The sequence below is a fragment of the Brugia malayi genome, assembly GCF_000002995.4.
Source record: "Brugia malayi strain FR3 genome assembly, contig: Bm_v4_ChrX_scaffold_001, whole genome shotgun sequence".
In the NCBI taxonomy this organism is placed as follows: domain Eukaryota; kingdom Metazoa; phylum Nematoda; class Chromadorea; order Rhabditida; family Onchocercidae; genus Brugia; species Brugia malayi.
In genome coordinates this window covers 6961408-6986578 of record NW_025062479.1, presented here as the reverse complement: position 1 = coordinate 6986578, position 25171 = coordinate 6961408, and the positions used below count along the sequence as shown (strand labels likewise).

The 25171-nt window shown below is 32.6% G+C and overlaps 3 protein-coding genes across 4 annotated transcripts; 1 reads left to right on the top strand and 2 right to left on the bottom strand.

Moving 5' to 3' along the window:
* Positions 1 to 75: 75 nt before the first annotated feature.
* On the top strand, positions 76 to 6135 carry Bm9644 (Uncharacterized protein; the record flags this gene model as incomplete). Its single annotated transcript, XM_043073930.1, has 15 exons — positions 76 to 113; positions 225 to 312; positions 711 to 932; positions 1288 to 1502; positions 1586 to 1771; positions 2048 to 2270; positions 2538 to 2663; positions 2963 to 3127; positions 3426 to 3509; positions 3743 to 3958; positions 4206 to 4429; positions 4547 to 4732; positions 4870 to 5092; positions 5632 to 5757; positions 5950 to 6135. The coding sequence occupies 15 exons, from the start codon at positions 76 to 78 to the stop codon at positions 6133 to 6135; spliced, it is 2508 nt and encodes an 835-aa protein (XP_042929864.1).
* A 7095-nt stretch (positions 6136 to 13230) lies between these two features.
* On the bottom strand, positions 13231 to 15610 carry Bma-fkh-2 (Uncharacterized protein; the record flags this gene model as incomplete). 2 transcript variants are annotated; one of them, XM_001899052.1, is made up of 4 exons in its annotated part: positions 13231 to 13742; positions 14158 to 14386; positions 15328 to 15419; positions 15541 to 15610. In XM_001899052.1, 4 exons carry the CDS (start codon positions 15608 to 15610, stop codon positions 13231 to 13233), a joined length of 903 nt encoding a protein of 300 aa, XP_001899087.1. The 2 variants fall into 2 exon arrangements, with proteins under 2 accessions (XP_001899087.1, XP_042929863.1); XM_043073929.1 differs by lacking the exon at positions 14158 to 14386 and having other exon boundaries at positions 13725 to 13742.
* Positions 15611 to 21245: 5635 nt separating this feature from the next.
* Positions 21246 to 24243, bottom strand: Bma-ced-8 (Uncharacterized protein; the record flags this gene model as incomplete). The annotated part of the gene is made up of 9 exons (XM_043073928.1): positions 21246 to 21479; positions 21712 to 21864; positions 21972 to 22106; positions 22196 to 22326; positions 22624 to 22730; positions 22883 to 23013; positions 23135 to 23305; positions 23585 to 23733; positions 24144 to 24243. 9 exons carry the CDS (start codon positions 24241 to 24243, stop codon positions 21246 to 21248), a joined length of 1311 nt encoding a protein of 436 aa, XP_042929862.1.
* Between the last annotated feature and the right edge of the window lie 928 nt (positions 24244 to 25171).

Sequence of the window (25171 nt, the reverse complement as noted above, 5' to 3'; positions counted from 1 at the left end):
TTGCACCACACACAAAATAGCGCAAATTGTTATCATTTGGTGAGACATGAAAATAAGAATTTCAAACTTCGTGGCATGCGACAGAGTTGCAATGTTTGTGACGATGTTGTTGGGTATCTAGGGTTGATTTGAGGGTGCATGCAAGAATGCCGAGTAGAATATACAAACGCGAACCAATAAATGACGAAATTATGGTTCAAATGAAAAGCCTGTATAAATTTTAGACCCAATAAGGAAAGTATGGTCTCAAAATGGTTGCCGCGATATATGGAAAATCCCTTCCAAAAGAATGCAAAAAAAGGAGCTGAATCTGTAAGCGTTGTTGATCATACTGCTTGCTTGCAATATGTAAGAAAAAGTAATCCCTAACAGTTTTTTTGTGCAGTCATAAGTAATTTAAAAGTGAGGAAATTGCAAATGTGAGTCATTTCACCAAACAGCGCTGGTATTCATTGTACTGTGACCTGAGTAATGTGTTCATTACACACAGTTAGTTTCTGAAGACATTCCTGAAAAATAATGCCATAATTTAAACGGATGTGAAAGGAAAATAGAGCAAACGTCGTCATTCTGAAAATGACCTCGGTTGTCAATGAATTGCAACAAATGAATGCGGACCATTTCATTGTGTTAGGAAAGAAATGTTCAAAGAAGATTGTTTGTTCAAAGGAAAGAAATGTTCAAAGAAGTCCAGTAAAACATTATTTTAGGTTACAAAAACGTGGCTAGAGAATGAAGCGAGGCAGCTTTTGAAGAAAATAATGAACAGATCTCTGAGTAACGATGATTTGCATGGAGGTGCGTACACCGGTGGAGCCGGTATTGCTTATGCTATGTTAAGAGCTTCTTCGTCATCCTTTACCCACGATCGAAAAGAGTCTACGAAATATGGAAAGCGTATACTTATGCTACATTTGGAAGCTGTTAGAAAAGTTCATTTTAAATGTTTATTGTAAAAAACGGTCACTTAGCATACGCTCGGATACTACCAATTGATCTTATGAATGCAGTAGATGGTTCTAGAGGTTGAAAATGGAAACGTATGACTTTCATGCTTAGTAATAGAGACTGAAAATGATCTGAATGAGTAAGGATAAGTAACTCCGAAATGTCATATGAAGCTAGTCAATCTATCTACTGTGTTTTTAACCGCCATTTACTTCAGTGTAGCTTTTAACCCTAACTTGTGACTTCAGTATATTAAAGGAATTGTTGGATACCCGCTTTGTTGTGATTTTCTAATGGTGATTCTTGAAGGCTTTCTGCAACTTCTAACTCTGGTTGCAGAAAGAATCAAACCGAGAAACATGTTATTTGTTGGGGTCATTAAGTATTTACGTTGTGTGTATACTTTACGAAAAAACAAACGAAGGAAGCAAACGGATGATTGACCATATTACTGAAATTGGTCATCATATAGCGTGTGGTGATGTACTTGGTGATGGAGATGACGAGCTGCTTGCTGGACGTGTCGGTTTCTTGGCCGCTGTAATGACTCTTAGGTTTTAATATTTTTCTGCTTAGCAGTTATCCTATACTTTTTAATCCCCTGGTTTAAAATTGCTTATTTTTATTTGGTTTCCAGGGAACATTTTTCACATAAAACCATCCCTGACGATTGTGTTGAGAAAGTTGTAAATAAAATAATCGCTTCTGGTAGATCTTACGCGTCTTCAAAGCAGTTTAAGATGCCGTTAATGTATCAATATCATGGACGTCATTATTTGGGAGCTGCTCATGGTCTTATGGGCATCCTGCAGATGTTACTTTGGTAAAATTTTGTAATTTGTATGAACTTCTTCATTTGAAACTTAACTAAATCTCTTGTCTGTTATTAGAACTATCTGATTGTTTGGGACAATGCATTTCCTGACACTAGACAGATTGGACATCGATTTACTTTGATTCACTACCAGTATTCTTTTGAACTTGAATATTGTCTGTATTGTTTAAATATTATTTGTATTTACTTGAAAGCTCATGAAAAATTATCACAAGGTAATTTCTAAAACCTTCCAACTGTTTAGAAGCGAATACCTCTTTGCAGTTTCGTTGAATTTTTGGATGAGAAGGCAAAATCTGATGTTTTGGAAACATTGGATTGGATTGTCTCACTACAGTTAAAAAATGGTAATATTCCATCAAAAGTAGAAGAGGAAAAAGTCGATCGAGGTGAGAATGAACTGGTGCATTGGTGCCATGGTGCCACTGGTGCTGTTCACTTGATGATTGTTGCGTATTTGCGAACTCACAACGAGAAATATCTAAAAGTCAGTATACTTAGGTATTTGGCTTATGTGTCATATATTATTATCATTTAAACGTGTGGTGAAGGTTAGTAGTCTCAGCAGTGGTCATTTCTTTGAAATATGTTTTGTAAAATCATAGTAACAAATGGTATGTACGATAAGTGCCGATTGTTATTTTTCTTCGAACTATAGCTGCTATTTATTCTTGGCTGTTGTCGAACTTGTCATTCTCTTAACAGGAAATATTCCTGTGCAGCATTTTTTCCCGAATTGGAAATGAAATTTTAGAGTGCAGATGCAGCGCTAAATCTTATTTGGGAAAAGGGTATTTTGATGAAAGGACCAGGGTTATGCCATGGTGCTGCTGGCAGTGGTTATGCTTTTCTGTTGTTTCATCGACTTACCAATGAACAGGTTCTTTTTTTCCACTGGAAACATGATTAAGAGAAAGTTCACAATTTTCGAAGAGCTGTATGTTAAGAGTTTTTATCCGTCACTAAATGGCGTTTCGAAAATTATAGTGTATTTCTAGACTGAGAATTACCACAGCAAATATGCGGCTCGTTTCCTCGTTTCCAGTAGAGATTGTTAGTGTAACATAACGAAGAAGATATTATGTTATTAAATGATCTGAACGCGCAATTATTAATGACCTGGACACACAAATCTTTAGATTTCTCGATGCTGAAATATATTAGTTCCTTCTTTTTCAGCGATATCTGGATTGTGCTCTCTGTATTGCGAAAACTTTCTGTAGTAGAGACTTCAGAGGAAAAGCTCGGACACCTGATCGACCATATAGTTTATTCGAAGGGATAAGTGGAGCTTTATGTTTTATATGTGACTTATTGGAACCAGATAAGGCGCAATTTCCTCTTGTACCTATTCCTTTTTCCTAATTGTCTTCAGTATTATTGTTTTTTCTTTTTTGCTAATTATGATTGTCAAAGAAATGTTCAAGAATGAGAAAGTATTATCGATGTTGTATGAGTTGTTTCCGTTAGAAATAAATTTTGTTTTTTTTCGTCACCAGTAATACTGCAGTAATTTTCTGCTTTCTAATATAGTAAGCAATAAATTGGAAGATATAATAAACGAAGTGTTTTGAATAAGGTCAGTCAAGAATTTGTTAACGATACATTAAGGGTAAAATGTAATTCTCACGTATATTTACAGTTTCGGAAAACCATGTTTCGTGTGATGCATAGACGATATTTTGACAATCCGTATCTGACTAATAGTGAAGCTGAATCGGATAAGGTATTCACTGTGCATCTGATGATTTAAATCCCTCTGAATATTTAAGTTTGTAGTGCGTTGTCTTTTCTTACGTATTTTCCATTATGCAATTTGAAAACTGCAGTTTTTTTTTATAGGTGCAAATCGCACATATGCTGATTTTTGGTTTTGTCTCACCTAAATGAAATTGAAATTTCCTGTTAAATTCTGCACTTACACTTTGTTTCGTAACTTAAAAAAAATTGTTGTTGAAGGTGACTAAACAAACCCTGAAACAAGAAGCTGCAAATCTTGTAGAAGAGATTATGGAGTGGAGATATAGTATGGACGATTATGACGGGGGTGTTTACGTCGGAATTGCAGGTAACGGGTACAGTGTGCTGTATGCCTCACGACTTTTACCAGAAAAGACAGAACAGTATGCAAATTTCTGTAATAAAATGGTAGAGGAGCAATTAAAGCAAATCCAGGTTTTTTTTTTTTTTATCACAATTTTTCAGTGGTAGTATTTACTTCTTGTTATATTTGTTGTTCATATTTATTGTTTGATTAATATACTTACAGTAATATCAAGATTTAGTTTGGAGATTCATTATATAGAAATGATAGGCGAGAATATCTTCTTAGACTACCATCTTAGTTTTTTCTTTTACTGAATGACAAAGTTTTCGGTGCTCTTTCATACATGAAGTTATTTTAACAAACTAACTGTATCAGCATAGTGGACATCACAAAGACGGACAGTATTTGCTTGGTACACTTGGAATATATGTCATCAAGGCCATACTGGATTACGAAATCAAGAAGTTTGTGAATACAACTATCATCGATAAAGTAAAATCTTTGGCTGAGGTAATATGTGCCAAAGATTATTTGCCGAACGGTGCAGATGAAATACTTGTTGGTAGAGCTGGCTTTCTAGCAGCAGTTTTAACTTTAAGGTTGGTGCGTTCAATATTTAGGGTGAAGATATTACATTCAAGTAAAAAATTTCCGTTTTTCGTTTAATTCTCATAGATCTGTATTGATTTTATTACTTAAATTTTCTTCTTTTGCAGAATGCGTTTGCATCATGAAATCATATCTAATTCATATGTCAAGAAAGTAATTGATTGTATAATCAATTCTGGCCGTTGTTACGCTAAACGACACAGATCTCGAACACCATTAATGTATCAGTATTATAACGTTGAGTACCTTGGTGCTGCTCATGGTTTGATGGGAATTTTGCAAATGTTGCTCAGGTACAAAAAGAAGAGCTTTCTTTTATTAAAGCACATAATTTGTAAGAATTTGTTGTTGATGTTATATTCCGCCAGTGGAAGAAATTGCAACCAGTAGAAAAAATATTTTGTAAATTTCCGATAACCTACTCAAACAGTTTTCATGATCTTCTGGATGGTACAGCATTAAGAGATATTGAAAGTACACTGGATTGGCTTCTGGAAATACAATCAAAAAACGGTAATTTTCCTCCAAGTGTTGAAGAAATTGGCATAAATCGTGAATCCAATGAACTTCTGCATTGGTGTCATGGCGCAACTGGAGCTGTTCATTTAATGATTGTTGCTTATTTATCTACAAAGAAAGCCAAATTTTTAGTGGTATTTATCGTCCTTTTTGCTTCTTGTTTGTTTTTTTTAATAGATTAGGCGGTATAATACAAATGGCGTATCTTCTTAGATTTGTAACTTACGGTCTTTTCTTCAACTGTGATTTTCCATAAATTCTCATTTCCAGTTTTTATTCCTTTGTTTTTCAATTTCCAATTTGTTCAGTAGACAGACTTGTTAATTGAGCAACAGTAACAATGCTTAATCAGTTAAAATGTCTCTTCTTATGCGCGCTTAACGAAACTGATTTTTATTAATTGAAGTTCCTCTTCAATATTGCCGATATTCGCAGATTAAGTTTGTCGAGGACAACTTGGATTTTTATCCGAAAAGTTACTAGACCTATCGACGTGACGGTGGCAAAGAAAACAAATTTTAGCATAAATTTCAATTCGCATTCAAGCTTTAGTATTATTAGGGACATGAAATTGTTTAAAAATAAGTTCAAAATGGAAATTGGTCAGAAAATAAATGAGAATTTAATTCATCTCATCTTTTAGTTTCCTTATTTTACATTAGGAGTGTTTCAGGCAGCTGAAAAAGCGCTTGACCTTATTTGGGAGCGAGGTGTTCTACGCAAAGGACCAGGAATTTGTCATGGTGTTGCAGGTGGTGGATATGCGTTCCTTCTTTATTATCGCCTAACCCAGAAAGCGGTAAATATTTAGCTGCACATTTAATTAAATTAAATTCTTGCTTAAAAACTTTATAATGCTTCCATATTAGTTTTTTTTTTTTTTTTTTTTTTGAGAGAGAGAGAGAGACATTCACCGATTCCATATGTTCTGATTCTGTAATAAGTTTTGTATTGTCAGATAATGTGTTTTTTTTTTTTTTTTTTTTTTCAGAAGTACTTCAAATATGCGCAATGTTTTGCTCGAATTGCATGCGATCAGAATTTCAGGAAGTATGCCCGAATGCCAGATAGTCCATGCAGTTTGTTTGAAGGTATTGGTGGTTTATTATGCTTCCTCGTCGATGTTTCGAATCCATCAGTGGCGCAATTCCCTTTAATTCCAATCAGATTCGAATAAATATTGCTTCTTTGTTATTCATCTTTTGTTCGTCCACTTGTTGGTGAGAGCGGTATTGTTGATAAAATTTTTTCTGACATATGTGATTTATTGTAATTTTATTTGTATAGTCACTTTCAAACTAAAATCATAGTAGTATAATAACAATTTTTGTTTCAGTTTGCTTTTTTATTTACATTGAAATGTATGCTAAAAATATGGGAGCTGAGCAAATGTATAAAGTAAATTATAGACTATGATGTAGCAAAAAGCCTTGCGAAGTATTTGGAATAACCTCTAAAAGTTATATGAACTAGATATAGAAGTAATGGGCTTCGGAACTGTTGGCTTGTGAATAGTAGAAATAGTTCTATAAGTTGTATTGCTCTAATTGCTTCTCATTTATAAATCATCCACATATTATGGAATATGCGGGACGTTTGAATTGTCCCGTGTTTCATTCCCATCATTTAGGTGTTTGGGTAGTTGTGCTAAAAATTTAGTGGATAAGGAAGGTTGTATGCTTCATTGTCATCATTAATCATTGTCACCTTATAGACGAAAACGGCAGTAGGACCACCAGTTCTTTTTATTGTTGTCCTCAAGAGACAAGCATGTCGTAACACTGTCTTTTGTAATTTTCAGGCACTTTTGATGAAGATTATGAAAGGGCGGCAAGAGTAGCACATAGATACATAAAATGCAGTAATGGTACTAATATTAGTATGCAAATCGCACAGCATGTCGTCTACTCCTTGCAACACCATGGAAGTCGGTGTTCCTGTTCATGTCGCCAATTTGTCTACGTTGACGCTGTTATCGTCATACACTTTCTCACAGCCTAATGACTTCTCCTAAAACATGCTAATCCGAAATCAAAACTATCTCTTCTTTTAACGGTTTTAATTCCTTTTCCTTTGTGGTACATTAAATAAAAATTAGTTGTCCCGAATCTCGCATGTGGTATTTTCTATGCAGTTCGTAGTAAGTAGTGAAATATTTGATTACTGATGGATGCAAGGAACTGTACAAAAAAGATTATAAAATTTGTAAATGAGATATAATCTCCTTAGCACAACTCACATGCTTTATCTCTTTAAGATACTTAAAATATCACTAAGGTTTTTGAAGACTTCTAATCTATTGCAGACAGATCAGTTTAAAAACTGTTGTCGAGCATTTTTAACAAACCGTACATCGCTATCTTATCTGAGAGGAGTATCAATGTGCTAATCATACTGCTGGTACATATTCGTTATTCGTTAGAATCATTCATTGGAAACTATTCCGAAGACTGTGATATACGCAGTTTACAAATTAGCAAAACTCCGAGTGACGTTGCTTACTGCACAACTAAGCTGCAAATGATAATGTTGATAGTGGTAATGAGATTGGAGCCAGAATACATTCTCCCACTGACGTATCTGTCATTCACAGTTGTCAATCAAATATAATGCTGTAGCAGTTGACTTCCTTTTCTCCATCGTTTTCATATGTATTCTCCTCTTTTTTCCATTATTTTTAGTTCAGCAGTATATTATCATGAATGCAAACATCCTTTCTTTACAACTTTCAAAGAAAGAAACAGGCGTTGTTCACCTTTTCCTAATTTGCTCATCTGCTAACTTGTAAAATGTAATCTCTATTTTATTTGAAATAAATGCTAAATCGATTAGAACTGATTAAGATTTGAATTGGAGAAGGTTTGTGCATAATTTTATACCACCTTCTTTGTTCTCATATTATTCCTATATGCAAGGGACTTCCTCAACTTCACTTCTAATTTACGAACTACTTCAGTGGGCTTATGTGTACGGTAATTTTACAGTAATCATTTTCACAAAATCTGAAAAAGTTTTAACTTTCAGTTCGTATCAGTCATTTATATGTGTATGTGCTGATTGAACTGTTCTAATAAAAATAATATGGTAATGGCTGGATAAAAGCGATTCTAAAAATCATACTCATTGTTTTTTCAAATCTCACTTCATTTATTGCCATCCAACAAGAGCTGCGAAATTTTACTGTTCGAAAAAATTTCACGAAAGTGCTTTGTTTGGAAATGAGACATCGAAGCATAATTTTGTTTAAATATGATACTGGAAAATAATCTTTTGGTCATAATCCTTTGTTAAATCTTCTAAATCTTCTTAGAAAATGAAATTGAACAATAGAGTTATCATAAAGTATGATGTTCTCCATCTTTTCTTTCGCTAGGTTGACTCCATGATGACTTCGTCAAGCCAGTCAGAGGAAGTGGAGTACAAGGAAATCAGTAGAAAACACGCATGCAGTTTGTCTAGCGTCCAAGATTCTTAACAAACTTTCACATCGTTGACAACTTTCGGAATTTCCATTCCTTTTTTATTCCACCCGACTTTTTCGATTTTCCAACAACTGTCTGCTTGTTTATGATCCGTATTTTTAAACATAATGCCTACTAATTTTTTCGAAACTTTGGTACAATGTATCTCATTAAAGCTGTCACAGATAAAACTGCATCATATTAATATATTTGATTTTATGAACTCATTTTTTCCCAATTTTTTCAACTGTTTGGAATTTTCTAAGTTCCTTCATTGCACTATGTGTCAGAAAAACAAAAACGCTCTGATATGTTTTTTTATCTGATTTAATTTTTGCCATATTTTATTTCCTAAGTAAAAATGATTAAGCTAGAAGCTAGTTTTATCATATTTGAATATTTCTTGTCAAGAAATTTAAAAATTCCCAGTGTTTTGGGAAAATTAAATGATAAATTGGTATTTGGTTGAACATCCAAAGAAAAAAAAAACCGATTTAAAAATGAAAAGATGTGCATGCATCCTAAAAAACTCAAGCATCCATAAAAGGCAGTAGAAGTGTATTTAGCGAGTATTATAACAAAAATGAGCAGCAGGAGCTGAGTCAAAGAACATGCCGACGATAACTATAATGCATGTATCCCGAGCTTTTGCATTAATCAGTTTCAAATTAATATAGCTGATTAAAATTCAAATTTAAATAACATGACAGAACAAGATTGGTAAAAGAAGAAACAGCGACTGCTATCTTTTGTTATGAATCGTGTACATTAGATTAATTAGCACAGTATAATTATGAATAGCGTAAATTAAACGTTTAGATTGTAAAATGATTAAGATGTTGTTCTGCCCATATGATTTACAATCAGCTGAGTATATTCCCAATTTATTGTTATTCATTATCACTACAGTTGTCTTATTCTCAATTAATTAACATTATATCTCAATGCTACGTATTTCGTCATTTTACGAGGCTCATATATAACATATAAAATGTTAGGGTTGAAGTTTTTATTTATTACAAAATCTGATGCATACCTTTTTAGGCAAAAAATTTCTAAAATTTTTTGAGACTACTTTCAAAATAACAAATTAGTAACTAAAAATGCATAAGCAAAATTCATATGATAGGATTGATGTCCTCTATTACTATTCTTTGTTTGTAAACATACTTTAAGCCTGCTCTTAATACTTAAAAACTTAACAGTGCTCAAGTACTCCATCAATTCCATATTTCATTTACATTTCTTTTTAATTGACTCGTTTGCCTGTAATTGTCGTATAGATACACATACTTTTTAATGCAAAGAAATGAATGAACGTAGTTATCTGTATCATCAATATACAGTAGCTTGGTTATCAGGAAAATATTGCTTGAATAGAGTCAGTGCTGAAGAGTTTTTCCATGACGATAGAGGAGATGGCAGATCGGGAGAATCAGAATAACATGATAATTGTAGAGGTGACAGTATTCCTTGACAACGACACCTACAGCACAACAACAAGATTAACCGAACTCCTATACAGCTAAGTCACAATCAATGTCGAGCTTATTTTAAAAATTAACAGTCAAAAATCTATGTTGAATGTAATGCACAAAAATCAAGAGAGGCACACTATACAGTAAAATATTAGTGAAGTAGAAAAGTTTACCACTAGTAGAAAAATTCTGTCACTTAAAAAAGGATTGGTAACTTTATCATCTCCTATCCCAAATATCAATGCGAGGTGTATTGTGCTTGCTACTTACGCTAATTTTCAAACTATGAAACTTATTTTTTAAGACGACTTTCTTTCCAAGCCGTTCCAAAGAAATGCTTGTTATTACAATTCAGAAATTTAAACAAATCATAATTTATAACTGAAAATATATTGTACGAAATAATGTACGCTTAATCGCTGATTTAAACATAATTGGTTCTGAACAGTCCCTTTTGCAGATATTTCGTGCGAAACAAGTAGTTCAGCAAATAGGTGTGATAATTCTTTGCAGTATGATATGTTGCAGGTAATTTGTTCAGAAGAATAGGAAAGATAGCGAAATAAAACATTATGAAATGGAATTTGTAGAATGAAATGATAAAAGACGGGTAAATTAGTCTGAACAAAAACAAATGACCCTGCAATACAGTGTTAAATTGTTACTGGAAGATAGGCTTGTCAGTCCCTTTTTTAGTGGATTAGTGCCGTTGAGAGCGGCAGATGACCATAACAAACTATAAAAACACATATACAAAAACACGTGAACATACAAACAGACAGATGGAAACCCTATAATGAATTATCAAAAGGAATCAGGGACAATATATGTAATAATAGTGGAAGACAGGAGCAGGAAGTCATTAAACAAATCCTCTCATCCTACATGAATAGTCACTTAATTGCCTGTAATCCTAATATATTACAGATTTCAGATCCAGTACAGGCTAGGTTACTCTACAACGGTACTAAGTGCACTCTTATTGAAACTTTGTAGGATTATGTTTAATACTGCTGCTTTCCAAATTGCTCATAATTTTCTGCAAGATTTTCATAAATTTTGTTCAAAAAAAAGGCTGCAAGGAACTCTAAATCAATAAGCCTTCTGTTTCTGCAGTTCATGCCGTAAAATTATATTCAGTAAAATGCATATCATGTGCTTACTCAGTCATACGGGTTTTACTGGATGACAGCTCTCCAGGAACACTCACCTCACTAATTATTCTCATAGAAGAAGTCAACATGCGTTATTGATGGTATATGTTTTCCAAATGTTCTATCACATTATTTATATTAACAAAAATAATTTCAGTTAGATTTAACTACGTCATGAAATTTTCTAAAACGAAATTTGTATAATTACAAATAGTAATCATAACAGTAGAATAAAAAAATTAGCAAGAAAAGTGTTTGTAAAGGAATTTGAAAGGGGAGGAATAGAATGCTGATTGTATCGGAATAGGAAGGTATCAGTAACTATTACGTAGGACAAAAAGTGCAAAGTAGGACTCATCAATGATGACGGACCGATTTTTCAACTTTTTTATCAATTTGATTTAAATCCTTTCCTTTTTAAGAACAAAGTTTAGTCATCATTTGCAATTTTAATGAAGACCTTCATTTTTTGAGTCTTATATTTTTTTTGTTGAGAGCTTCTGAATCTTATCAACTGAAAGAATATCCGTTTGTATTGTTAATATCGTTTTCTAGAAAAAGGAAGTAAACTCAAATATCAAGTTCAGATACACTCTTGAGGCACAATAAAAAATGAAAATTTTTGAGATACAATAAAAAATGAATATAATCGAATCGAAAACATATTGCTAGAACACCAATCAAATCTCTGAATGCGAATCAGTAAAAAGTACAGCAACAATCTTTGAGTGACATAGTAAAAGTATACCGCCCTTAAAATGCAATACCTGCGTTGAGGGTACTAGTTAAGCGGTCAGTAAAAAGCGAAGAAAAATGATTAAGCTGGAGACATGTTCATATTAAATAACAACTGTTCTTGCTTCCTATGAATGTTCCTAGTAATATTTCCGGAATCACATACAATTAGTCGAAAAAGTAAAGTGGCTCTCATATTACAGATAAATGAAGCACACAACATAAATTTGATTTACGCAATGAGCTATTTTTAATTTCAGAACAAAATGTTAGGGGTAGTTTATGTTGGTAACTGAAAAATTGTTTAAAATGATTTCATTAGCGTCTAAATATATTACAGATAAATGTACATAAAGTTTACAAAAAGTCTATAACACTATAACACAAAACAGAGGTACAAAAATTTCAGTTGCTAAAATTTAAATAACTAACGATAGCGAACAATGCAACACCAGGAGAATCTCACTTTAAAAGACAGTTCAGATAGTGTACTAAGAAAAGCTTGCGACCCCTCAGCTTTAAAAAAAAAACACTGATATAGATCTCAGAGGCGATTTGAAGTTTTGAAGGTATCACATTATTCTATTGTCAATTTCATTCGTTATGAAATCTTTATGGCAAAATAAGTTCCAGGAAATGTTGGTTCTCTGGCTTCGAGATGATATGTGAACATTATATAAATCGATATGAAAACAAATTACTTTAAAAACATTATCCTTTCCAGTAACTTAGAAAAAGTGTAGATAAAAAACAAACTTTTGTGGTCTTCTATTAATAATTTTAACATTGCTGATGGACAGATACTGATAGGTAGAAAAATTTAACAAGACATTTATTTTACAAATTTAATAAAGCATAAAGCAGTTTAAGCCTACACTGTATAGAAATATTAATGCACCGAGTGCTCAATTTATTGTACCAAAATTGGTTAGAATAATGACTGAGCAATATTTTCTTTATGTACATCTGATTTAAGGTATAGACCGGTAATTTGCTGCAACAAATTAGGAATGTAAAGGGCAATATAATGTGACATATATTTAAATTAATAGAAAGAAAAATTTTTTAAATTTGTTGTCAGTTAATGAAAATAGTCTAGAGAGTAGAAATAATCTTCATCGATAGAAAAGATTTTGGTGAATAAATAGAACGGTATAACAACCGTTTTAAGAAGATTTTTTAGAAAATAAAAAAAACCGAAATCCTGAAGAACAGAAAAGAATCAAAATTATGAATTAAATGGGAAGACGGGGAATAGACTCCTCAAAAATAGAAAGGGTGGCATATCCAAAAATTTTTGGATATGAGAAACATTTTAAATGTATGGAAAGGAGTATAAAATATTGGTTTCAAGGAATGTACATTAGGACCGAGAAACAATTTTAAAAAATAGTGAAAAAGTGACTGAATCATATAAAAATGCTTTTGATAACATATCATTCATTTACAATATAACTTTTCTGCTAACTAATTCGACAGTTTGTTGCTTGTGCTGATGTTGCTGTTGAGCAATGTAGAAACGCATTAAATCACCGCTTGATACATACGGAAAGCCGACAGTACTAGCAGCCACTACTGATGTATCTGTAGCTGTAGCTGCTGATGGATCAACTGCCGTTGCTGCAACGGCAGGTGCTGGTGCAAACTGCTGTGGCAGTTGTGCTCGAGGGGCTGCAGCTGCTGTTAAAAATCGTGAATGATCCGACAAAAAAGCACCCGGTAAAGTACGTGGTACGCCAATCGCTAGTGGCGGATATCCAGGGGCAGCAAGGAATGGAGGTAGTCTTGAACCCTGCTGATAAAATGGATTAAATAACGTTGATGCTACAGCACCATACTGTTTAAAAACATCAAGGCGGGCTCGTGTTGTTGAGGAGGGTCGTCGTCGTAACTTACCCGTTGATCCTCCAATAAATACTTCATCTTCACAGGAAGCATCTAACATCCAATAATTACCTGAAAAGTATCACTTATTAAAAAAATACGAAAGACAAAGAGTGATGGAAATATACTATGTGCAGCATTTACTGCATTTTCTTTAGTTTTTAGATTGAAAAGGAAGAAACATGGTTAATGATGCTTCAGTGATATAGCTATAAATTAATTTAACAGATCAGAAGCTTAACCTTCCAAACATAGTAATGCTCTGAAGTTTAGATCATTCAGTCTAAAATGTTGGAAGGAGTAAATCCTCCAATAAATACTACCACTACATCCTACTTTATCTGTTGTTGCACCGCCCTCATCAAAAAAATACCAAAAAAATCCATGTAAAATATAATTTGTGAAAAAAAATTGATTGACAAGCTATTAATGGAGAATAAATATAAAATGATGCTGCTCCTGTGATGACGAAAATGAATAATGCTACCTTTTCCAGGGTCATCATAATTCCTCGGTACTTTGACGAAACATTTATTGAGAGACAAATTATGCCTGATCGAATTTTGCCACCCTTGTTTATTGTCACGATAAAATGGGTAATTTTTCATAATATAATCATAAATCCCACTAAGGGTTAATCGTTTCTCCTTACTGCTTCGAATTGCCATCATTATCAATGCGTTGTAGCTGAATGGAGGCTTCCCATTTTCGTCTGACTATAATGTTATCTCATGTCATCGTATATCAAAAAATACGATTTTAAATAGGTTCTCATCAAAGTTATAACAGCAAAGTACTGAAAAAATTAAACAGTACTTTTAGAGAATCTAACAACTTTACTTTTCGATTTACTTTACTTTTTTCTCATTCAATTATAATGTTAAGGTGAAAATAACCATTATTCAAAAGTTTTTAGAAAGCTAGCATAATCAGATTATGAATGATATAAACCTTTTAATATTTAAAAACGACGATCAGGTGAAAAAAATTCAGTGTAAGACTTTAAAAAAAGAACAAGCGCTTTACTTTAATAAATTCAGTTTTGCATGATCAAGGATTACATCATTATCAGTGATTTAAGGAACTATTTAAGGTTAAATCCTCTGGCTTAGTCATATTCAGTATTCTCTCTAAATCCATGGATTGTATGCCTGACGTAAAGTTAAAAAAAAAAAAAGTGATGTTGATATACCAGAGGTATATCAACATTACTTTTTTTTAATTTTTTAATGGGATTAATGTTTTCGTATTAAATAAATGGCATTTATTATACGACAAAAAGCCTTAAGATCTATGATGAATATAAAATTTTTCAAACAGAAATGAAAAATATTATCAATGTAAATGAATATTTAGTTATAACTTAACAATGACTGATAGAAGGAAAAGAAATGGAGTGATTATGAAAAGGAACGTGGGGAGACAACTCATAAGGAGAACTATTGCGGATCGAGGATTAAATGTATTCTTCAAAGCTATCGATGAAATTATATAGCGGTACTAGCTTGAAAAGTCCAAGCATATATTAACAATAATTTAGATAAAATGATTAAGCTTATATTAGAGAGATTGAGGTGAAAGATGCGAGAGATTACATATGCAGACACCTTAATATGCAACCGAATTTATAGCAGTTGGAAATGGAACTGAAACTTACTTTTTTGCTATCGGAACCACCATCGGACGCATTCTCTTCAATTCCTTCATCAGCACCTTCTTCGTTTTTACTTTTGCCTGCCATAATAAATGCTGCAAATGACAGATCTATCATTATCTTTTTCTGGTAAACAAATGACTTTAACTAAGTTTTAAAATGAGGAAGATTCCTTTAAGTTGGTTGCTGAATACCGGATAACAGTCAGTAACTTACACTTGGAGCATGATGCTGGCCTTTCTGCGACAAGATCGGGGCATAGCTCCGAAATTTTAAATTTCGACATCCGTGGCGCAATGCTCGCCTTATGTTTGTTGTGAGAATTACAAAGCTGGACGAAATATGAGTACTTTTCAAAGAACAGTAATAAACAAGCAAACAAACAAACAAACAGCTCGACAATCAGCACGGTATCACTCCGAGCATACAGAGATTTATGTCCTCCTACAACTCTCTGTGTGTGTATGCGTGTGCACTTCAGAGTATTGTCTGTATGAATGTAAATGCACAAACACACACACATACGCACAGATACAACAAACATGTAACATAAATGGTCCAATGATTGGTTGTTGAGAAAACGTATTGCCTTTATTACAACATGTATCGTTTGGGGCGGGGCGCATTTAAAACAAGTGGGTGGTGCAAATGTTCGGTGGTGCTCCAATTGGTTTCGCAGCAGGAGACGGTAGCAAGATGAAGGTAGAAATGATTTGAAAATGCTTGAATAAACCAAAGAGGTAGATTTGTAATGAACTGAATTGATTGGAATAGAATTGAGTAAAATCAATGGATGCTTCATAACACATCAAACAGATCTATCGTTGAAAACGACAAATTAACGAGGCGTCCGCGACCTCATCTCTGTTTGTTGTACTGCTAATGCGTTCACTAGACAAACAATTTTACCTACTTTTTTTTGTTTATTATTTATTCACTCGTTTGTTTATTGCTCAAATTACCTGGAGATCTGTTTGTCACAGTAACACAAAAGAAAAGCTAATTTATAACAGTCTTAATCATTCTTTCCTCGTTCATTACACTCTCCAGCTACCGTTCTTCAATCTTTCAAACCAAAAATTGTTACAGAAATATACATGGAAGAGGACGAAGCGTAGGTGAGAAATAATTATTCTCCAACAGTATCACTGCATCTTATTAGGTACTAAATTAATTTTGCATGAAAAAAACTATTGAAGTACATACGACCATTCAAATAGCATTGGCGAAACTGGTATTTTGAAAAACTCCACTGTGAATTTTGTTTTTGTACAAATAACGAGATCATGTTATTTAATGGGATAAATATAGGCTTTTCAATAAGAGAACAGAAAAATTTTCGAATAATTCAAATCCAAAATCAGAGGAAAAATTTGATGAAGCAGAATAACTACCGAATTTGGTGCAAAATATTTTTTTTTGAAACAAAATTTCCCAGTTAAAAAAATGGTATCGTGAAACACTAACCATTAACATCATTTTTGGATATCATTTTTTGATATAATTGTTAAAAAAAGCCTATAAAAGAACGATCCAAGATCTATGAATTATGTGTATAATTGTTTCATAATGGTAAAAGCCTTATATGTTCCATTTTATTATTTGAAATGGAGCATGGTGATGTGAACGAAAGGTCATTTCAACTTTTATCGATATTTCATCCACTCGAGATCAACAAATTATCAAGATATTTTGTAATGTGTAGTATTAAAAAGCTTAGATTTGATAAATGTATACTTTTCAAATAAGGAAGAACTTTAAAATGTTTAACGAGGTCAATAATATCGTCTTATAAGAGTGTAGAACAAATATCTTAGAAGCCACTGTTCATTTTACGAATCAAAATAAGAGGGACAAGTAAATTGTTGTTAAACAGAAGGCGAAAGATGAGTTGATGAAGCTTATCAAAGAAACAAGTGGCAAAAATAAGCTCCAAAACTAGGAGATTTGATGACCATTCTAAACAAATGCGAATAATGATGCTTATCAAATTGAAGCAGTAACATCCACACCAGAAACTCTTGCCTTATTGCCTACTTTGCATTTCGCTCTCTGGTCACCTTTGTACTTTCTCTGTTAAAGCTTTACATTCCGCTCTTTTTTTTTTTTATATAACCAAGAAAAAGCTTAAAGTTTAGTCGCATGAAAAGGGATTTTATTTAAAATAATATTGCTGACAGAAAATAGCGAATGAATGCATTTAAGAAAGATCGTGCTCTTCCTGTTGTTTGTTTGTATCGCTATTAACTATTAACATTTGTTTGCTTGATGGTCTAAGAAATCATTCAATTATGTCACATCGGGTGCGACATCATACCGCAGTGTTAAGCAATACATTTGATAGGCGTGGGTCGGTAGGATAGTTAATCCCAAAATTGTTTTTCACGAATGAACTCACTATATATCGTGCTTATGACACCGACAGAGGAAGAAAAGCGAAGATTCATCCCCTTTTACTTTTTTACTTGATCGTTTTACCTTTTGAAGTCTTTTATTCTTCTCATATATGCATATTACTCTGTTCATCGGTATCAGTTTACAAACTTTCACATCTATTTATTTTTGATATCCCATTGGTCTCATCCGATTTCTGGCGTTACCGGAAACAATCATATTCACTTGTTCACCAGTAATTACGATAGACAGTGATATAAAAAATTTTGTTAGTTTAACTCTGCCATTACACTGTTAAAATTGATCGAATGTTTAACAAACAGTGATTCTTCAAGAAATCTACACGGTGAGAGCAAAGCTTTGAAATGCTTCAGTGAAATCTATTAATATAAATATGCCGTGTGTTATATTCATTTCAGTGAGCTTACCAATTTCTGTTATACGATTGCAATGATTCATACTTCCGCTCTATCTATTAAAGAAATACCGCAACAGTTATCGAATTTTTTTTGCGTTAGAAACTAATTTGGTTCTCCGATTCCTACTTATTTTTCTTATACTCATCGTGAATTCTACAACAATTGTAAAACTAACCGTGGGAGAATTCAGTGAAGCGAAAAGTCGAAAATTTACAGCAACAATGGTTGGTTGATTAAAAGAAGGAATAGAGAGATAGAAGTCCGTTTTCAAATATCTTATGAATAAAACGATAAGAGTGGTATACATCAACAATTTTTTCGGGAAAAAAATTATCACTGTTATTTAACTTCTATAAAATTTTTTAGAAACATTTATGATTTTATTAGCAGCATGATAAGTGCAATTATTATTATCACCAGTAAAAACTTGTGTAAGACTGAATTTTCTTTCATCTAATGTTAACTGTGCAAAGTCATTGGTTTTACACCTCTCAAGCATGATTTTCTCCTGATCCATTTCCGTCTTTTTTTTTTTTCAGCGGATTCCTGAATTTCTTCCATAATTGCTGGAACTTTTTCTCTATTTCTTTTTCATCACTTTCATTCATTTTCAAATATATGAGTCGAGTGGAAAAAGTTGCACAAATATTCCAATCAATAAATAATGTACAAGCTGATTTCTGTCAATATTGAAAAATACTACCACACTCTCATTAACGCTTCAATATAGGTATTCGCATATTAATTTATGAATTTCATGCTCGAATACTTTCACTGCTTTTTTCTCTTGACGTTTTTATTGGTACCGTATCACCATTGCTCATAACAAAGAATTCGTAAATTAATGCCGAACTAGTTTCACTTGTATAATTATTACAAACAACTCTGTGATACTTCATTTTTGTGTATTAAGAAATAACACGAACGCTTGTGTCACGAATTATTGTGAAACTAGTGGAAGATTTACTAATTGATTATTCCGATTAAATAATCGGAATAACTGATTTCTTCTTAACTTTAAATGAAATTTTGCAAAGTCAACAAAATTTAATAAAAATATGGAAAGTTATGAATGTTGCAGCGAAAGGGCAGAACTAGCATTAAACAGCAATCAAATAAAGGATGAAATATAAGTGAAGTAATAGCTTATGGTTACGCGACTAAATTGAATAAGCCGTCACTGACAACGAATGATAAGTGTTATTTTATCGGTGTTACTGAAGGAGACGTTATATCAGTCCAACCGGGAATTTGCTGCAGTTGAGCAAACAAATGGAAAATTTAGAGGAAGAAAAGTATTATTAAAATAACAGTAAGAAATGTATCAATCCAGGGTATTAATGATATTAACAAATACTGCTACTGAGAGGTGCGAACAAGCAGTGCCACTTCATCTTTATAGTAGTCACAGGGTGCTCTAAACACAAACATTGCTTATCCAGCAGTGTTATCGCCAGACAATTTTTCAATCTATCCATACAGAGTAACCTTCACCTAAAATTTCAATTCTTTTCAGAATCTAATTATCGAAAAAGAATCTAATTTCTCGGGGCTTCAGGCACTTAACACTTGCAAAATTTCCCCAGTCTAATCACACACACACACACACACACACACACACACACACACACACACACACACACACACACACACACAAAAAAAAAAAAAAAAAAAAAAAAAAACTCTTATTGTACGTCGCTGCTGCTGAAGCTGTTGAGCAATCAGAACTGAAATCGAAAAAAAGTGTTCTGGATTTCGACCGGAATTACAAAGCCACATAAATATGTCCTTATTATCCTAAGTATTCCTCAGCTTTCTTCGAAAAACTCCATTTGATACTTCTGGTATTGAACAGTAAAATATTCAAAATACTAACATATAATTACAATGGATCCTCTGGAAAAGGATGAGAAAATTTGCAGAATAGGATATACAAATGTCATATGCTTGTTGATAATCAGCGAAACAAATGTATATTCATTAGCTTTGCAACACATCAAATACAGGATTAATCAACAATTACACTCAACAACAAGCGATTTCATGAAGTAATGAACAATCGTGAAAAATATAGCAACCATTCCATTGCATTAGGTATAAAAGAGGATTTCTTCTAATAAAAAGGATTACATTCATTTAAGTATCAGTAATCCTACATATATGAGAAGTCTATTCATATAATATCCGTCCTTTCAATTACTTAATCTTGACACTAAAATCTGCAAGGGATATTTCCTAAACAACAACAACAACAACAAAAGAAAAACTTTCAGAATGAATTAAAGACTAGAAATGAGATACTTCACTTACTTTTGCGGACTTTGGAGAAGTGAGCCTACAACAGCAAGTGTAGTTTACATTTAACTGCATGGATAATAAGTGTCGAAATCACGAATTAACAAAATGGCTAGTCATTTAAACGATACTCGCCAAAAATAGAAATTTGAGATGACAAAATAAAATTTCAGCATGAAAACAATTGTTACAAAATTATTTTGGCAGCAACAAACACAGACAGCAAACAAGGGAAATGCTTCATCATGACAATCTCTTAGAAAGTGGATTCTAAACGAAACATAAGACATTCACATGCAATAGACTAAAATATGAACAGAAAAAAACAACAGTAAACATAGCTAAACGATAAGTTGATAAGCTGTTTGGCTTATATTATGAATCCACATAAATAATCAAACTGAATATGCATTAAAGCGATAAACATGTCCGCTAAATGAGAGCAATAATTAATGTAATATAATTATTAAAAATAGAATGTGAAGTTAATGACTGAAATATGCAGTCATGCAGATTCCTTTCTAAAATGTGATTCATTTTGTAGAATGCAATACCAGTGAAAAAATCAACTAATAACTTTCACTACAGAGAAAAATATATTGCAGTATAATGAAACATGGAATAAAGAAGATACTATCAAAATAAAGTATGAGAAACAATCAATAGTAAAGTAAATCGTCATGAAGGTATTTTTTTATCAGAAATTAGGTAGAATCACAACAATTTTCAGTATTTACGTCTTTTATAAATGAATCGAAATGATGATAACTATAATGTATACATTATAAAAATGAGTTAAATGACTGATCATCATTACGATTCTTCCATAACGCGATTTGAAGGATATAAAACTATTTGACAGGTTCGTATACAAGAACTTGAAACACCACCTGTACGATGACAATGTACTATATTTGGATGAAAACAGCCATAGTAAAGAAGCATAAAGAAAATCCCTACAAGAAATAAGACGTATATTCCTATCTCTACATACTCCTTATATGGCAAAGTGTAGCGTTCATTACTCATAGCCATTTTTGAAAGAATCTGAAAATCATAAAAAAATTTGAGAATCTTTGTTTCAAGAAATAAAACGAACCGATCTCCTACTTTTGCCGAATAGTATAACTTTAAGAATAAGGAAATGAACTAAATGTTATTCCATAAGCCTAGCCATCTAATATATTTTAACATGCAAAATTATGGTACAAAATAATCACCTCGAATAATTAAATTGTTGCTGAACTATTAATTAGGGTGTTCACATGCAAAAACTTACAACAATTTCGATCGCTTCAATGCAATACGCCACAGTATATCTATAACGTGATCGTCCTTCAGCCATGTTGTATGGCGCAAAAAAGTGAACAGCTGCACAAATTACAATCAAACCCACTTTCACTGATTTATTTTTAAATTTCGTCTCAAAAGGCTAAAAAAGAAAAAAAAATGTATTACTCAAATGTGTGAGAACCCAATTTAAAAGACTTATAAATTAGAGATATGGATTTCATTTTGAAACGATATGTAAATGATTACTTGTAGGACAGAAACGTGTGTGACGGATATAATGAAATGTATTATAAATAAAGCCAATATCCAATACTGATAATTGAGTATGAACAACACAAAACATATATATCGCGAAGATACTGTGAAAATTCGCCATAATAACTAGAATAAAATCGTGAAAGGTATAAAACTTAATTATTCTGAATATTAATAAACAGTGCCATTTTTAAATTAAGTATGAAGAAATCAACCTGCATTAAAGCGCCACTAGGTGTAATATTCTCTTTATCGGGTCGACTCAATCGCAAGCTCCGGTGCTGGATGACAAATGACCAGCAAGAAGACAACAGAGAGAATGAAATTGAAACCACCTGAGTCAACACTAAAAAAAATAACATGCTGCAGCATGGATATACATTAGAGAGGCACTAATAAAACTGTAATACAAATCATTAGAAAGAAATCGGTAAAGGCCTTTTTTACAGAAGGAAGATGATGAATTATTTATCAAAATGCATGAAGCATTCAGAGGATGTAATTTGCTACTTAGCAAAACTGAAAGCATCATCTGCTTTCATAATCGAAAGATAAAAACCACAATGTTCAGACGAAATGCGTTATTAAACATTTATTTATGATTACGCAACTATTACAATTTAAGTTAAAAGTGTTAACATACTCCATTTAGGGAAATTATTCGATGGATTCAGTGAATAAAACGCATGAGTCAATGCAATACCTTGTACAAGCATCTGAGGTACTGACTCCAAAAAAGCTTCAAAAAACCTGCAGTTAAGTGGACGGTAAAATATGGATGTCATCAACTGACATCATTCAGAGCGATTCTAATTTTAAAGACAAATGAAAAGTTTAAATTTGCTTCTTCAGAGTTCCATGTCTTTTTTTTTTTTTTTTTTTTTTTTTTTTAAAGAGATAACCTCAGCAACGCTGCGTCTCTTTCGGCCTGAATCATAGCTATATATGAAGATAACTTTTCGTTTCTCTTTTTAGTCATTCGAAATTTTATTGCGGCTAAAATTGCTTCCACGTACCAGACTAATGGACTGATCTAAAGAGTCGAGATACATTATATATATAGAGCGACCTAAGAAAATCGGTATCAAAACCGTTTGTAACACAGAAATTAATATTAAAAAATTTAAAGCGTAATATTAACAAAAAAAAAAAACCTGCAAAAGACACATAATAATGCGAAGAGTAAACTGTTTTGAGTATGCATGCTTCATTCCTTGCTGAACGGCATGTGCAGAAACATCGTCAATCCACCATATAAACGAAACAATGTTTAAAATAAGAGAAGGTAAAACAGTAAGAATAGATATGAATATAGATGCCCACATCTAAAACTCAATATAATCATTATTCTTCCAAGATAAAATAATATCAAGCAGATCAAAATTTGCGGTGAATTCCAAGAACTTTAAAAGAGAATCAAATGCATGGAATGAAAATCGAATTAAATTTGGCGTCTGTTTATACTAAAACCCGATTTTCGAATTAAATTTGGCTCTGTTTATACTAAAACCCGATTTACAAATAAAATAAAATGTACCCAAGAATACCACTTGGTTACGCTATTCCTTTTCCTCTTGTACAACCAAGTAAGAACCAAAACCTACTCGATGCTCACAATAATGGATATAAGCAACCGTAGCATCACTGCCAATATCGGCCAAATACGAGGCAGCTGAGAAGATGAAGCAAAAAATATCAAAATTGCGAACGGTAAGTGTATGGGGTAGACGATCCGTGCAGTCCTTGAAAGCATCTGCAATATAAATTATAGTAATTAAAATTTATATATATATATATATATATATAACAAAGATGGTAAAAACATGCAAGAATATGCGCAGTACTTTACACAAAGAAATGAAAAAATATTTCTAGTAAATTATAGTAATTAAATACACTGAGTTCTACTAAATCCTCAAGACCAGTATATTTTTCTCAGTGGTCGTTTTTCAAAATTCCTCGCTATCTAGCTAATTATTAATCTGTTTGTAAGTATGGTTTTCAAAAAAGAACAAAAGTTAACTGAAAAAGAGTCGCTGATGTCATTTATCCTGCTTACCAGGAAAATTCAACGGTGAACTTAACAAACATTCACGGCTATTTGGCATCTGCATTTAAGAGTTAGTGAAATTACTTAGCAAAAGAAATAAGTAGGAGTTTCACCATCTTCAAATCTGATATTACGCTTCACTGGATATTTCCAGAAATAGGCAGTTCCGTTTGACTCGTTTCGAAGAGGACCTTCATTACCAATTTCCCTCATAACGGAAGCGACTTATATCTGGAAACTACGGTTAAGAATAGCAATAGTAGTGATGAGCATTACTTCCAGTAATATTAGAATTCATAACATCAATGACCTTACCCGTCGCATTGAAAACAGAATAGATCTACAGAAAACGTCACTGCTTGAAAAGATCACTGGCTATAGTATATAGGTTGTATAAGAAAAATGTAAAAGATAACGACACCATAATTTTCAGTTTCTATTTATAGATTTTCCATCCACAAAGTAACAAAGAACTGTTTTTTCCTTCAACAGGTGCACCACCAAATTATTATAAGCGTCACCATTGCTGGTAGCATCTGGTAGCAGATGTTCACACGTCAAAACCATGCTGTGGCGAGTCGAGCTTAAACCTGCCAGGAGACCCTTTTGTAACAGTGGTATAATTCTAACTGGGCGATGGTTGCGGTAGGGAGTTGTGACGGTAACGTGGTGTGCATGATTGTCGTTTTATTCTTACTGTTGTTGTTATTACTATCATTTTTGTTATCACTATTATTATTTTAATTATTATTGTTATTATTAATTGTTAATAGCAATTATTAGTGATTACTATGATTGTCGGAAAACCGAAAAAAATAGTATTACACACTAAGTGTTTAGAATAATGCTAATGATTCATTACTATAAAGCAATTCGTTATTCCTTTGCTATATCCCATTTTTTGAAACAATGAATTCTTTATCGAAACCTCAAATAGTAAATGTACATCTGTCTTCATTGTAAATGTTAATCCTCTAAGCTAAGTCCACTTCCTACATTTTTAAAATCTTCTCTGAACAGTTAGGAAAAAGGAGAGGATCGGCAGCAGTCTTCTTTCCCTCCTACTCAACAGTACTTTTTATTCCTTTAGTGTTTCAATTATTTGACTGCATATTTATAAAGAAAATAAAATTACCTGGCA